Source organism: Myotis davidii, unplaced genomic scaffold (assembly GCF_000327345.1).
Source record: "Myotis davidii unplaced genomic scaffold, ASM32734v1 scaffold966, whole genome shotgun sequence".
Classification (NCBI taxonomy): domain Eukaryota; kingdom Metazoa; phylum Chordata; class Mammalia; order Chiroptera; family Vespertilionidae; genus Myotis; species Myotis davidii.
The window spans coordinates 7421-23679 of NW_006297383.1; the positions used below are offsets into that span (position 1 = coordinate 7421).

At 40.4% G+C, this 16259-nt stretch overlaps 1 protein-coding gene across 1 annotated transcript; it reads right to left on the minus strand.

The window, feature by feature from the left end:
- Positions 1 to 1561: 1561 nt before the first annotated feature.
- Positions 1562 to 12183, minus strand: STARD3NL (STARD3 N-terminal like). The gene is made up of 7 exons (XM_006773112.2): positions 12079 to 12183; positions 10448 to 10730; positions 8825 to 8902; positions 5945 to 6022; positions 4100 to 4153; positions 3870 to 3987; positions 1562 to 1686 (listed from the first exon to the last, which is right to left on the minus strand). Exons 2-7 carry the CDS (start codon positions 10670 to 10672, stop codon positions 1577 to 1579), a joined length of 663 nt encoding a protein of 220 aa, XP_006773175.1. The 5' UTR covers positions 10673 to 10730; positions 12079 to 12183; the 3' UTR covers positions 1562 to 1576.
- Between the last annotated feature and the right edge of the window lie 4076 nt (positions 12184 to 16259).

The following is a 16259-nucleotide window of genomic DNA, read 5'->3' on the forward strand; positions in this document are numbered from 1 at the left end:
CAGGCCAGGTCCCTGCAGAAGACAGTGCGGACAATATAGGATGACAGAGTTGTGGGATATGTCCCAAAGAATAAGAAATGACAAGGACATGCTGCCAACACTGCCAGGAGCCCGGGGTGGGTGGGAGGTAGGGAGAAGCCTTCTGAACACAAGAGTGGAGACTAGGATTGCAGAGATGTAGTGTTAAGGACAGAAAAAAGCAAGATGCACAATGGCTTGAGAGGGTTTTTGCACACCGCATTTTCAGAAAAACTAAGAACAGAACACAAGGAAAGTTAACAAGCAGAGAGGCTAGACAACTGGGTAAGGGTGGTCACAGAAGTGCATTCTGCCAGGGTAAGGAGTCATGACTTTCGTAATCTTTGATGTCACTGAAGGCTTTTGGCCAGGGCAATAATGTGATCAATTTTTAATGTTCATTCATGTTAAAAGGCTATATATTTATTAGCTATGAGCGTGGACTCCAGCACTAGAGCCAGGGTTCAAATCCTACTTCCAACCCTTATTCTTTGTATGATGTGGAACAAATACCTTCACCTCTCTGTGCCTCAATATGCTTATCTCTAAAATAGGGAGAAAGACTTTCACATCAGAGTGGTTATGAGAAACACTTAGAAAAATGCGATTGTTATTTTTAATACTGCACTCTGGTGGCTGCTTGTGAGAAGGCAACTAAAGCAGGGAGATAGGCTGTTGCAGAAACTGAAGCAAGAAATGCTGAATTGAAGCTCAAGGTGGAATTAAGTGGTACACATCTGATTTCACTCATATGTGGAATCTAATGAACAAAAAACAAGCAAAATAGAGACAGACTCATAGATGGAAAGCAGCTGACAGCTGTCAGAGAAGGACTGGGTGGCTGGGTGATGGGGGGAGTGGAGGGATTGAGCAAAGAAGAGAAAGAATTCGTGAGCACATACAACAGTGTGGTAACTGCCGGCGGGGAGGGGAGTGGAGGGAGGGGGAGGTGGACAGAAGTCCTCTTCTCTCACCATTTATCCCCGCACCATGTATAGGGGGGATAAATGGTGATAGAAGGAGACTTGACTTAGGGTGGTGAACACACAATACAGCGCACAGATGCTGTGTGTAGAACTGTGCACCTGAGATCTGTATAATTTTGTTAACCAGTGTCACCCTAATAAAGTCAATAAAAAGGGAAAAAAAGAAATTAAGTGGTACAATTTGAATGAGATAAAGGAGGCAGAAATAGAGAGGATCAAAATGTCAGAGTCCCAAGGAGGCTCTGGTTTCTGACTTGGAAAACTGGGTGGACAGTGATTCTATTCCTAAACATGGGGGGCCCAGCAGGAGGGTCAGTAGGGAATGGCAGGTAATAAAGAGAGCATCAAAGCCCTGTCTCTCCTGCCCGTCTTCTAGGATGCGGACGCTAAGCCACAGTGTCCCTGGCCCTCTATTCCATTTAGTTTTACATCTCTAGGTCAGACCACTGAACACATATCAAGACCATGTCTTAGCTATTCTCATATCCGAAATACCTGCTAAGTGTTTTGAGAAGTAGAGGGAGAGATAGTGGCTGAGCATTTGAATAATGGACAAAAAACACAAATGATAATCAAATTTTTTTACCTGCTTCAGATTCAGGAGGAGAATAGAACTGGCCATCGGAAAGGCCACCAGGAATGAGTGCCGCCCTCTCCGAAGCATCCTGAACGATCAGGAGTCCTGGAAGAGAAGAAAGCAGAGGCTGGGGTGGTGACACTGTTCTGGTAGCTTCTTGGCAAGGCTAACCACAATAAAATGCTGTTAATATCACATTTAAAAACAAGTCTTAGCCAAAGAGATACTTTGAAAATCTTTCCACCAAAAAATACATTTTATTAATAAACTGTGAACCTGTACTGTAAGGACAGATTTCGATTAGTTTTAAAAAACGGCCTCATGTAACTCATGTGATTCTGCGACTCGGTATTTACAGCATCTTCCGTTGAGAACAGCTTCTCTCTACAAATCAACTACATCAGAACCAAACACAAAGCAAAACAGAAAACCTGGTCAGCTCGGACAAGTGGTCTGTCGTCTGCATGCGGTTGGAGAATTGCCAGATGTAAAACATAATGAATGGACAGACTTTTGTAGGTATGTAAAGAGTAATTAAGATGGTGAACAAATATTATCCAGTAAAAAGGTCCTCACAAAAGAAGGGTATTAAAAAAAGAAAAAACAAAGAAAAAAGAAAAGGAAGGATGATGTGGACAGTTCAAGAACACTAACACGTGATGAGAGAGGCGATCAACAATGAGCTCTGACTGAATGTGAGTTAACGATGAGAAACAGCAGCCAAATAGCAGATACCAGGTAAGTCTATAAAGTATGCTACAGACAATAAAAATAAGCGCTATTGTAAAGTGTTTCATTAATTGTGTGTTCTGCTTTGTTACTTATTTTGAATCTGGTTTAAACACATAGCATTCAGGCCTCAGTCACATTAATAGTTGTTCCGCTTTCAATCAAGCTCAACTTATATATAATTTAAAAAATGATTTCCATTAACTTTGTCTCAAGTCCACAATATGTTTTCATTAAGGAAAAGAAGGCACAGGATAGATAAGGCTTGGTCTGATTAATGTGTTTTAAAACCTACTCTTGAATAATTCTTTTATTGTAGCTGTCTTCTCTGAAAATGAGGTTTTTCCTAAAGAAAGCCATTTCCAATGTTACTTTTCGTTCTGCTGTTCCTTTGGGTTATAATCATGTTTATCTTTACATAAGACAGACATTTTTTTCCCATCAGGCAGGGCAAACAGAGCCAGGTGACTGAGGGGGCATGAAAGAGCATGTCTTAAATCTGCCTGGGTCTCTGTTGAGCTTGGATCATGTCACCAGCAAAAGGGCGGGTGGAGTACATGCGCTTCCACTAAGGCCACGATTTAGAAAAGAATTCCAGCCCAATAATTAATCATAAAGCTCCATGAGTCACTCGGCCTTCCTAGTCAATACCCAGGGATGCTCAAAGCTGCACAGGGAGAGTACAACAGCTTTGGCAGGACGCACAACTCCACAATGCTAGCTATCACTCAGCTACTCAGAGAAGCGTGGTGCATTTCTTGAATGGCTCGCTCTCTTCCTCTTTCTGAACTCCACCTTCAGCATCAACCCACCACCAGTTGTACTCTAGGTGCTCAGTGTTCTAATTATGACACATCCAAAGCCACAGCTGGATGATAGCCAGGGGAACTCTGGAGAATCCTGACGTTTAGAATGGCGGACTCAGTTCACCTAACATGTTTCACATTTCTCTGTCCTTAAACAATAGTTCTGTTTAGATGCACAAAATGCCTTGTGCCCTGAGTATTAACAGGGAGAAAGGTCAACCTGTCTGAGGAGAAAGCGGTGTTTACGATTTTTGTTGTTTGCATGTCTTTGTCACCCGTGTTCACATGTCTTCTCAGGAAGCCAGGTCTAACAGCTGGAGGGAGGAGCCACATTCTGTCACTACCCTTTCATCCAACTCTCCTTGCGATATCAGCTACACCCACTAAAGAACATACACACCACGATCTGCTAACTTCAGCCACCTGCCGCTCCGTTCAAATTACGGCACCCACAGCTCGTCCTTCCAGCTAGCACCTAGCCCCGTGATGGCGAACCTATGACACGCGTGTCAGAGATGACACGTGAACTCATTTTTTTGGCTGATTTTTTTTGTTAAATGGCATTTAAATATATAAAATAAATATCAAAAATATGTCTTTGTTTTACTATGGTTGCAAATATCAAAAAATTTCTATATGTGACACGGCACCAGAGTTAAGTTAGGGTTTTTCAAAACGCTGACACGCCGAGCTCAAAAGATTCACCATCACTGCCTAGCCAGTCCCAGGAGGCCAACGTTGAGAGAAACTTACTGTTTTCTTCTTCTGACTCTTGAGGTAACACTTTGAAGTCCAGAAACCACGTCTCGATCCAGGCAAGGATGAATGAAATGATGGGCAGCACATAACCGAAAGCCCCTTGAGAGAAAAGCTGGAAGAACAGATGTGAGCAGCAGAGGGAAATCCAGTTACCATGAGCTCACAGTGGAAAACGAGGCATGGTTATTATAGATGGCATTCTCCAGAAAAGTGGTAGGCCATACCTTTGAGAGGATCACTTTTGCTAGTAAAAAGGCACTGGTCACTGCTGTCGTCAACTGAAAGACACAAAAGTCGGCACCATTCAAATTAGACATTGGACATTGTGGAGGCACCTTCCTCACACAAGAGACCCACCTGAGCCTGAGGAGCTACGCCCAGGCCGGCTCCTTCCCACTCACTCTATCTCTATCCCCCTAAACCCAGACTGCGGCAAAGTGGACTTCTATGTGACACACAATCTCTGGCTGGCTCTAATGGCCTTTCTCCCACATTTAGCAAGCTGGTGTGTTGGGAAACTAAATTTTATCCGAACACACTATCATCACAGAAGAAGGGACAGTGAAATGCAGAGGAAGGGCTCCTGGGATTGGGGTTGGGATTATCCTATAGGACCTGGCCCTAGTCACTCTGTCCTCCAACTAAGATTTGTGGCAATATGAAACCTGAGCAAAGTGAATGCCAAATAGTCGAATTGATTGACAGACTGGAGGTCAGGGGACATCAGGTGTTGTGCTTAGTGACTATTAACAAAGTTGCATAGTAGGTATTTGTTAGCAACACACGCCCCCCTAGTCCCACCTCCCGGCCCTCCACCCCACTCCCCACACACACAAACACCAGTTAAAGTGGGTTACTTGGAGAGGAAGGATTTTACATTCTGATACTAATTAACTTTACAGGCTGAACTAAGTGCTGTTTAGGTACCAGCTGACTTCTTCCAGCTGCCTGGACCCTTCTCTACAAATGTTTTTCAAAATAAAAACCAGAAACAATAAAATGAATATGCTAAATCTAACCTGTCCGCTTGATGATTTATAATTAGAAACTGAAGATACTTTCTTAAAACTCTCACAGAATGTCAACCATTTTCTGAAAACAAAACACTGAGCCAGTTGGATTGACAAATCCTAGTGCATGTTACAGAGACTCAAATAGAAACTATTGAAGAAAACTGGGAAGGGACCATCATCAGCTATTTTATATTCAAGAGAGGAGTCAAGTCTGGCTAAAACCGTCAGCCGATATCAATGAAATGCAAGCTTGGGGCTCAATGGACGGTCTAAAGATTCTGTGGATGCTCGGAAGAGATGGCCCAGGCAGAGGCGCCCCCTGGTGGATTGTCTTAGGAGTGCTGGACAAGCCTGTACCAGCCCACACAGACCAAGGTTTCACACTCAAAAGCAGGACTGCAGGCTATTTCTAAGCAGCATTCCCCTCCCTCATATACCTGCCTTATTAGAGCTCTCAAAAAGGTGAGTGTTCAGGTATCTGTGGAAATAGAAAAATTGCTTATAATTCTTCTTTCAATCAATAAATATTTGTTTAGGGTGAACAGTATGTGCTCTATGCTGGATGCAAGGAATCAGAAATGAGTAAAAAGGCCACTTGGCCTTTAAGAAGCCTAAAGGCAATAATAAAAAGGAACATGAGAGCGTTTCCCTCTAAGACAGGAGGAAGGGGAATAAAACAGGGAGGAAGGCAATTATCAAAATGAGCAGAGAGCAAGTCATGAACAATCACTAAGCAGTTTCAATCAACAGGAAAATTTCTAAATATCTTTGTGACAGAGATACTGATCTTATGTCTCATACAACGAGGCAGAGGGTGGGTTGGTGCTTGACCAGTAATCCTATTAGACCTCTGGGTTTCTGAATTGGTTCAGTATCCATACAGACAAAGCTAGTTAGTCATTACCATTGGAAAGAAGCTACACTGTTGAAAGGTAGAGGAACGGGGACTCAGGAAAAGCCAGATGAAAACTGCCTCTTCCCCCAGCTCAGCCCTGCTGCGAGCAGGCCCTAGCCACCAGCACCGGAGGAGCGAACCACTCATCCAGGTATACTCACTGCTATTGCCCACCAATGGCGCAGTCTGCAGACAGCGTAGGCAAGTATTAACACTTTGAACCGAAAAACTGCCAAAAGCTGTATTAAAAAAAGAAAAGACAAGTTTTTAAAAATATGTACAAAAGAAGAGTAACTTAGTTTTATGAAGAACCCACGAAAGTGCCTTCATTATTCTGATTTAGCTGAAGACTGCCATAGACTAGCACTAGTCTAGAGACCACCATTTGAGATCCCTGCTCTAGAATTTATGTAGTTCCACCCAAATAAGGATTCAAATCAACTTCCCATTCTCGACAAAAGACCATGAAATTAAATGTTTTTCCTTTCTACTTAAGTCCACATATATTTCCATTACCTCTTCAGGGACAAATGCTCACTTTTGGAAGACAGCAGGATTGTAGTCAGGTCTACGGTAAAGCTCTGGGTTACTGGGGTATTGGGAGAGTTCAGCCTAGCCCAGTAGTTACTATCTGGTTATTCAGGATGGTTCTGGGACTTTTGTGAAACCCTTTATGTGTATTATTATCCCATGTAATTCCCACCACAACAACCACATGAGTCAACCACTATCATTAATCATATTTTACAGATTAAGATGAATAGAAACATTGTTCAAAACCCCACAACTCCTTAGTGAGAAAGCCAAGATTTGAATCCAGGTAGTCTGACTTCAAAGACTAGGCTCTTAACCACTATACTACAGCTGTCTTAGTAACTCTCATCCACTACAAAATAAACACAGAATAACAATTTACCAATTTTACTCGGAAAATATGTTTATTCTGAGTTGGACCCTTGAGACTCAGGGTAGAGGTCTGCCAAAGTTCCTCACTCATCAAAACAGCTAAAAGGCTGCAGGCTGAACATTTTGCTGCCATTGACTAGATACCTCACTTAAGATTCTGTTACATAAATGAAGTTCACAGGTTATATTTGTCTTTAATTTGCTGCTTTCATTAAAAATGTGTTTTTCAATAATCTAACCATTTAGTTTCTCTTCATTCCAAATTCTATCTCCACATTCTGGACTTGGCAAAGTATTTCTTTACCCCTCTATCTTGACGTCTCCCAGGTCCCAAGGTCTCATGCTCCCAGGTCCCCTGCTCGACAGTCTTTCCAATCTGAGCTAATGGGCTCTCCCTATTTGTCCAGTAACCCCCTAAGCATGGGGCACAGAAAACCAATGAGATCTGACCAGTGCATTAACCTGGCTTCCTGACAATTCCTGACTCAGGCTATTTAAAGATAAACTCAGCAAGGGAAATAAGAGGAAAAAAGAAAAATCAATTTTGTTGTTGATATGTCAATAGTTTCAAAGTAAATATCATAAGATTTGGGAAATAACATGTTCTGCCACCAACTTCAATGACCTAGGCTAAGTCAAGATACTGAACCATGAAACACAATTTCTTCATTTGGAAAAATAAGGGGATTGCATTATATTAGTGTTTTCCAAATATTTGGCAGCATTCAAACACTTTTTCAACCTACTGTATAGAATCTTAACATACTAGAAGTTAAAATGAATTTGGGGAATTCACTGTGAATTTTAACTGCCTATGCTGTCTACAGATAAGAATGAACTCTTACATACTACGCAGATAAAAATGGAACTAGTCAGGTTTCAAGGGGGTGATAACAAGGGAATCCTGAGCTCTGCTTATTGGGAATTCCACTTTGTTCCCCAAACATACTTATTCCGGCCCCTTCAAAAAGGAAACAAGACTTTTAGAATAGTTTGAAAACCATTAGAAAAATATAATCATTAAAATTTTCAACAAAAATAATGACATTGATTGCAGATCCTGAGCTCTACCTATCATGGGTTATGTGTTTTCCATGTAGGATTTCATTTACTTTTCAGAATGATGATGATGATCTCATTTTAAATACTAAGGAAACTGACACTTAGACATAATTTATTCAAAGATATACAACTAGTAATAGTGTTGTGAATCAGGTTTTCTGACTTTAAGGGTTCTATAGTTTCTAAGGACAGTGAATAAAGAAGTTAAAATGAATTTGGAGGAATTCACTGTGTATTTTAGATGCCTATGCTATGTCTAACACAATGCTAGAATCTGATCTACTTAAATCATAAAGAGATATACCAGGGAGATGTGTCAAACCAAATCAAAGTGTGTCCTAGAGCCAGCAGGCATAGCTCAGTGGTTGAGCACTGACCTATGAACCAGGAGGTCACAGTTCAACTCCCAGTCAGGGCATATGCCCGAGTTGCGGGCTTGATCCCCAGTGGAGGGTGTGCAGGAGGCAGCCGACCAATGATTCACTTTCATCATTGATGTTTCTATCTCTCTCTCCCTCTTCTTTCCTCTCTGAAATTAATAATATATACATATTAATAATATATATTTTTAAAGTGTCCTAGAGACACTGCAAGCATTTATTTGAATAAATGAATGCCTCATCTACAGATAATTGCATCTGTAATTCTACAACTGACTAATGTACCCAAGATTACCAATATATAACTTTCCCAAGTTATATTAGAGAAAAATGAAACAGATTTATTATTGAAAATATACTGAAAAGAAAATGCATTTTCATAATGTTGTTACATAAATAGGTAAATTCTCCTTTTAGTGATTATTGCCAATGGCTTCTATTTCAGCTATTTGAAAATCAGAATGGCTTTTTCTTCTGCCTTTCTTATACCTTTTATTATCTTGAGATGACCAGATAATTCCTTAGAAAGAGGTAAAGAGAACACAGAATGGATCAGTAACTAGGGGGAAGGAAATACAGTGTTCAAGGGAGGAAACAGATTGAACTACATAGAGTATGAGGTCTATTGGGAGGAAATTTGCCTTTTGGTTAGTTTCATCATATGTGAAATGAACTATAATAGAAAATACTTACAAATATATCAAAATAAGAAGAGTAGAAATCATATTGCACCACCTCCTTCTCTAACGTGTTCTCAATGCCTCCATTCACCTAGGATGAGTAAAAAGTAAAAACAAAAAGAGATTTATGTGTGAAAGTAATGCAAGAGAACATGTACAGAAGACAACTGATCAATGTTTCTCTCTCTCTCTCTCTCTCTCTCTCTCTCTCTCATCAATAAACATATCCTCAGGTGAGAAAAAAAAGAAAAGAAAATGAAGGGAGCAGATGAATTGAGGAAAGCCTTTTGGAAGAGTTTATCTTGTATTGTTGGTAAGATATGTAAACAGATCCAAGGCTTTGGGTTGGGTTAAATAAAATATATTAATTTCACCTACTTACTTTTACTTTTATTAAATAAATGTAGCAACTAGAAAACTTAAAATTACATATGAGGTTTGCATTATATTTCTATTGGGCAGTACTATCTAGACCAGTGATTTTCAACCAGAGTGCTGCAAGAATTTTAAAAACATGCAATGCCTGATTTAGTCAGAGGCACTGACTTCTTTTCCTTTAGATTGTCAAATAAAATAAAAAATTACAGCCCTAGCTGGTTTGGCTCAGTGGATAGAGTGTCCACCTGCAGACTGACGGGTCCAGTGTTCCATTCTGGTTAAGGGCATATACCCAGATTGCGAGCTCGATCCCCAGTAGAGGGCATGCAAGAGGCAGCCGATCAATAATTCTCTCTCATCATGGATGTTTCTATTCTCTCCCTCTCCCTTCCTTTCTGAAATCAATAAAAATATATTTTAAAAAAATTATAACAGCCAACACAACAATAGCTGTCCTGTGTGAATGAATCAAAATTATACCTATTTTTTTGGTCAGAATGGCAAAAAATATATTTTTTTGGTGCACCACAGAATTTTACTAATTAGTTTATGTATGCCATGAGATTTTTTTAAAAAAAGGTTGAAAATCACTGATCTATATAATTAACTGCATAAGTCAAAATATAGACAAACCTCCAAATGGTTCTAAAATATTTTTATAACATATGAATTAATAATCTCTTTGCAAAAAGGTAGAGTAAATAACATGCAAAATCTTAAGTATGGGAATTAGAAAAGGAGATGCAACATCTAAAATATATTCCAGAAGCATGCTACATTTTTATGGAGCAAGGATCAGCAATCTATTTTCTGAAAAGGGCCAGGGAATAAACATTTTTGCCTTTGTGGGACAGAAGGACTCTGTCACAAATACGCAACCACTCACATAAAAGCCAGCCATAGACAATAAGTAAACAAATGGGCAGGGCAATGTTCCAATAAAACTTTATTAACAAAAGCAGTCCAGCTGAAGTTGACCCCAGGCTGTAGTGTGCCAATTTTCACTATAATATAAAACACCATGAATTCAAATTCCGAAATCCCAGACAAAATGAATTTTAAATTAACAAGGTTTGGTTTACACAGTAAAGAAAAAGAAATGTCCAATTCAGCTGGAGATCAATATTGCCTCATTTTGGGGAAAAAAACAAAATTCACTGACTGAGACAGAAATGATGTAAAAAAAAAAAAAAAAAAAAGTAAACACTTTTATCTCTGGAAACAATTATTATACTGTTATGGGGAAAAAACCACTTACATTTAACTCTATTATCCACAGTAATGTTACAAATAAGAGGTCAAAGGTGACAAACAAACAGAAAGTCCTCCTGACATCAGATATGCCTTTCTTTTCCCTTCCTTCATAGGACTCAATCCTGGCCATGAGCTGTGCAGGGTTGATGGAATGGACATCGCGCAGGGAAGCGCGAGAGCTCTGGCTCCCTGTGAGCGCGTTCTCCATGTCCGCGGGCAGGGAGTTCATCCTGGAGGGGAGTTACAGGAGCCTTTTTCCAGCCTCACCATCCCTAGAGAGCAGAGGCCTGAGGGGAAGAAAAGAGAGACACCATGTGAGAGCAGAGCTCACCCAACACCACAGCATCACCCCCGCCTCCATGCACTGTTTCTCTAATGGAGCAGAGAGTCTTAACTGAACACATTTATGTCTTGATGAAGACATAAAGAGAAAGTGAAAGGAGAAGCAATTCTTAATGTTAACAATTAATACTACAGAATAGCTGCATGGAAAAGAATGGCAATAGAAGAATGCAAACTTACAGCGGTACAGGATCAAGACCGGATGTTAACCTCAACCAAAAGGTGTGCCCGGTAACCTGGAGCAGGCCCGCTGGTGAGCAAGCCAAGCCAGGTCTCTTGCTGTGCCAAGAAGAAAACCTCTACAACTCTGTCCTCACCCACGGACGAGGAAAACTAACTGAATAGCTTCCCAGAGAGCATGTAACCAGAATGTGTGAACTACCTATAAAAACGTGTGCCCTAAAGAGGAACTGCTTTCCACCAAAGGTATCTAATAAACCAAAGTTCGTTTTCCCATCACCTCTTAATGAATAAGCATGTTTCTGGGCTTCTTCTTTAAAAAGAAATGCGCACACTGCAAAACGTTCAGCAACATATAAGCGCCCCACTGGTAATTACAGTAGTTACACACTCCGGTAGGGAGATGCAGAACCTCCTCCCCCAAGGCCAGGATGTACTTCTATAGTAAAAGTAAGAGATTTATATGGTTGGACAAGCATGGGAGAAGGCATGTTCTTTTCACAGCAATTGGCAAGAGCACATTAGAATAGCCAGAACATGTAAACACACTTAACATCTCTGTATATACATCATGCTTGCTCACATTCTATTGGTCAAAGTATATTTCAAGGCCAAACCCAAATGCAGTAGAGCTGGGATGTATACTCCACCCAAAAAGGAAGAGTAGGTAAGTGAATATTCGTTGATTAAGATTCCAATCTAGCACAGCTATAAGTGTTCTAAATCACAGGTTGACAAACTATAGCCACATAGCCTGCAGGTTAAATATGGCCCACTGCCTGTTTTTGAATATCGAGTTTTATTAGACCACCACCAGATCCACTCTTATTGCCTATGGATGCTTTCACACTAAGATAGCACAGATAAATTGCTACAACGGAGACCATATGGTTAGCAAAGCCTAAAATGTTTATTTTATTATCTGCATCTTTTATCCAGAAAGAAGGACTACTTTTTTTATCAGCTTCTCAAAGGGGACCAGGGTAAGACAGAGTTATTCAGATTAGGCTAATTGACAAATATTAATTTGCATGCTCTTAAACTTGTAATTCATTCTTATTTGCCACAGGCTGCTCTAGTGACACACTACAGTTTAGGTACAGATGGTCTTACCTTATGTTGGCTTATCTGAGGGCCACTTCAACAGTACTTACAGCATGAATACCTTATTCTCTTTCTTTTATTCCACACTACTAAAACTGGAGAAAAATTCTGCCCAATCTGTACTGGTAGCTTCCTAAATGATGACATCTTTCCCACATGAAAACAAAAATAAAAATTGTATTTATAAGATCATTTATTAAATAGTGTGGACCAAATGGGACCATGTATTAATCCTGACAAGCTCAGGAAAGGCCTACATGGTAGATTTACAAACTCAGAGATCTAAAGGAATCACATAAGATGGTCTGAAATTAAAACCTTTTTAACTAAAAGCAGTTTATAGCAGGTTGTCATGTCCTAGGCTAGAATATGCCCTGACAAAAGTCAATATTTACCTTAATTCAGCCTGTCTATTGTCTTTTTGCATCTATGATATCATTACTTTGGAATGTGGGGGTAACTTCCCTTTTACCAGACCCTCACGGCACAACAAATGCACCTGACAGAGAATAAAAATCCTCTTATTGTTATTGAGTTATTTGTTGACTGTTAGCTATACTGTACCTTCCCCATGTAAAAGAAGCATGTGTCTACATTTTACTTTTTATCCAATCCCAGAATTCCCACCTAACCCCGCCCCCTGCTATGCTTCCTCCAATCTCCCTAATCTATTACCAATGGATTTCATGTAGCCCACTTACGTTTTCTCTTTTGATTATAATGTATAGAATAAGATGCAAAACTGCAGTTCTCTGGGACATTTTCTTAATCCATTGTCCACAGTTTGGCTCAAATAAACTCACAAAAATTCTCTGCAGGTTTGAATGCTTCATATGTTGACAAAAGTTTACTGAGACCTTTAACAGACCACAAACTCCTTAATCTTGCCTAATCTAGCACATGGCCTAATTTTATCTACTTCTCCAGTACCACTTCACCATGCTAAAAATCACAAGCAGTTTTCTTAAAAAAAAAAAAAAAATCACATTCTCTGGAACCTCTGTTTCAATTTTTCTCTCTTCATGGAGTGCTATTCTCCTTACCTCTATGGCTCTTACTCTTCCTATATATGCAGGATGGTCTTAGGTGACCCCTGTGAAAGGGTCCATTTGATCGCCAAAGGGATCGCGACTCACAGGTTGAGAACCGCTGCTCTACACCAAGCATGTCAAACTCAAAGGCTACCATGGGCCAAATGAACAAGGTTTAAGTTTATGTGGGCTGCAAAAAACCCAAAAGCTTCAATTTTCATAGAAATGTAGGTTTATTTCGATAGAAGACATGCTGGATACAATGGGCTGAAATAAATGAGTAATCGTTAACATAAAATAATAGAACATTTTAATAAATGTTGATGTAGGAGTTTAACCAGGTCAGCAGCTTTCAGCACTGCTGGAGATGACAATGGAAGAGTAGCAGTAGATGATAACAGAGAAGGCAACAACAGGCAGGGGACAATCATCCATTATAAAGACTCTGAATGAGATAGGAAGCCTTTGGAAGGTTTTCAGTAGAAGAGAAACATGATCCAGCTAAAACTTTAAGAGGCTCTCCAGCTGAGAACCATAGAAGTGGCAAGACCAGTTAGTGGACTATGGCAGTAATTCAAGAAGAGAGATGACATATTGACTTAGACTTGGGCTGTGGTAGTGCAGGTGGTGAGACTGATCGGCTCTAAATGCAGAGCCAGAAGCATTTGTGATGGGAGGGATAAGGGGAATGGGATAAAGGAAGGACTGAGGAAAACTGCTAGGTCTATAGTCTGAGGAAATGGAGAGACGGAGTTATGTACTGAAATGAAGAAGATAGAGAGGGGCAACTTTGAAGAAGAACATCAGTTTAGTTTGGACATATGAAGTCTGTGATGCTTATTAATATTCAAGTGGGAACAAAGTAAGTGGTTGGACATAAGTCAGGACTTCAGTGGGGAGGTGTGAGCTAGAGGTAGAAATTTGGGAACAGATAGATGGAACTTAAAGCCTTGAGCTATTAATTGTTGTAGTAAGTGCTAATTGCTTGTAGTAAGCGCAAGCAATTTTCAAACGCTCTCTATTCTCAGGAAAGAACTGGCAAGCTTATGATTTAGGTCTGAAAATCATTAATGCCTCAAGGCAGTGAGCTCCCTGCTCTCCCAGGAAGAGAAGGTGGCTAAAAGTGTACACTTCTTTTAGTAACTACTTTCTTCATCTTAAAGACTAGAATTAAAAATGTGTTTATCACACATTCTTCAGAGCCTCCCTAGACCTACCTTCTCTATACAGACAAAACAGAAGATACATTCCAAGGAGCCCACCAGTAAGTAGATAGCAAAGCTGCCAAGGTGGCTATTCAGAGTCAAACAAACAAGACTTCTTTCAGCAACACAAGACTTCTCTACAGATGAGGGATCCTGAAAGTGTCACTTTAACTGACAGGGCAATCTTCTCCTGTGGTGGCCCTATAGGTGGTAGAAGTAGCACACTGATGACAATGCTAGGTTAGACATGACATCGACTGACCCTGGAGTTTTCCATGGCCAACTTCCTATTTCAGAAACTAAAGCAAGTCAGTAAAAGGGAATGCCATTCACACGCTTGCCCAGGAATATCTAACCAACAGGCAGAAGTTGCATATATTGTACTTTGATATACAAGGATGATACAAAGTTTATATAAAAAAATACTAATGTCTACTATGAAGGAAGGGTTGAGGTCCAAAGCTTGGTGCATGTGACAGATAAGGAAATCCCAAAATCTTAATGCCTAGATTTAAAAAATATCAGTAGTCAGTACCCTAGTCTATTTTCATCAGACTTCATCACGCAAGAAACCAGACCCTCAAGATATTAGCATCAGATGACTTTTTCTGATGCAGAAAACAGAATCACATAAACATAGACTCAGTGCAACTATAGGCCAATATATCCAGAAAACAGATCATGAATTATAGCCTAATAATGAGAAAGGGTTCAGATATCACAAAAGTAGTAGTAGGGCTGAAATTGGACAACCAATGGGTACAGGCTGGCTGTCACTACTTGAGCCAATTAAGCAGAAACAGGGCTGAATCATACATGAGCATTTGTTCCATTAATGCTGGCGCTATGGGAGAGCCTTTAGTCATCCATGAAAATCTGCCTGGCCCCCCTCATAAGCCAGCTGCTTATACTGGGTAAGACAAAGATTACATGAGGAAGTAGGCAAAAGGAATAAGAATGGGTATAACAGTTACAGGTTACAGGCAATACAGGGCAGGGACTCCACTGTTTGGGAAACAAGGTTACTAATCTTTCCATAATAGACTGCATTCTAAGGTTGACTCCCAGATCCAAGGTTGACTTCCAGGTCCCAGGGGCATAAAACTCGAAGGGATGAAGGGGGGCGAGGGGGATGCTTACAACTCCCAGCCAGGTTAGAATGTGCTTTCTTTAATCAGAACAAAAGAATCACTGTTAACAGAGCATGATTAAATTTCTTACAACTAATAGCTAATCTCCAATATTCTATTTCTGCCCCTAACACTCTTGGGAAAGCCTGCCTCCTCCAGGAAGCCTTTCAGTGATTCAGAGAAGAGCTGAAAGCTCAGCTTTGTGTTCTCTGTCTGAAACACTTAGAGATAACCATACCCCTGCCCATCCCCTTTATGGTGACTACACACAGAGGCACTCAGTAAATATTTGATGAGTGAATGAATGAAAGCATGAATTCCTAAGAAATGTACTGATCACTTACTATGTGTCAGGTATATCTTGGGAAACACCAACTGAAATCAAGCCTGGGCCTCACAGAACTTACAATGTAATGTATGATACAGATCGATACATACATGCCCCTGTGTTCACTCATAGCTTCACTGTCCCTGACCTGTGTAAGTTGCAAGTTGGTGCCCATATGCATTCATCTGATGGTACATTTGTAAAGTACCTACTTGTGTGCCCAGAAGGTGGAGACCCAGAGATCAAAGACTTGGTTCCTGCACTTAAGGATTTTACAGACTATTAGAGACAGCGGAATGGCTGGGAGTGGGGACAGAGTGAACAGAAAAACACGCACATTTACACACTGTGATGAGGATTTGGGGGGCCATTCTGAGAGCAGAAAAAGATCTGGCACTAAGAAGCAGTGCAGCTGGTGGAAAGAACCCTAGCTTTCAAGTTCAGCCTGGCCACTTGCTTGTAACCTGAGGCAAAACATAATGCATCTCACCTCATG

What these genes read in the sequence shown, in the direction of transcription:
- STARD3NL (XM_006773112.2), bottom strand. Translation starts at nt 10,672, where the DNA reads ATGAACTCCCTGCCCGCGGACATGGAGAACGCGCTCACAGGGAGCCAG. An exon ending in CAAAAGTGATCCTCTCAAAG is followed by an intron (nt 3,988 to 4,099) that starts GTATGGCCTACC and finishes CTGTTCTTCCAG; the next exon opens with CTTTTCTCTCAAGGGGCTTT. An exon ending in AGAGTCAGAAGAAGAAAACA is followed by an intron (nt 1,687 to 3,869) that starts GTAAGTTTCTCT and finishes CTTCTCTTCCAG; the next exon opens with GACTCCTGATCGTTCAGGAT.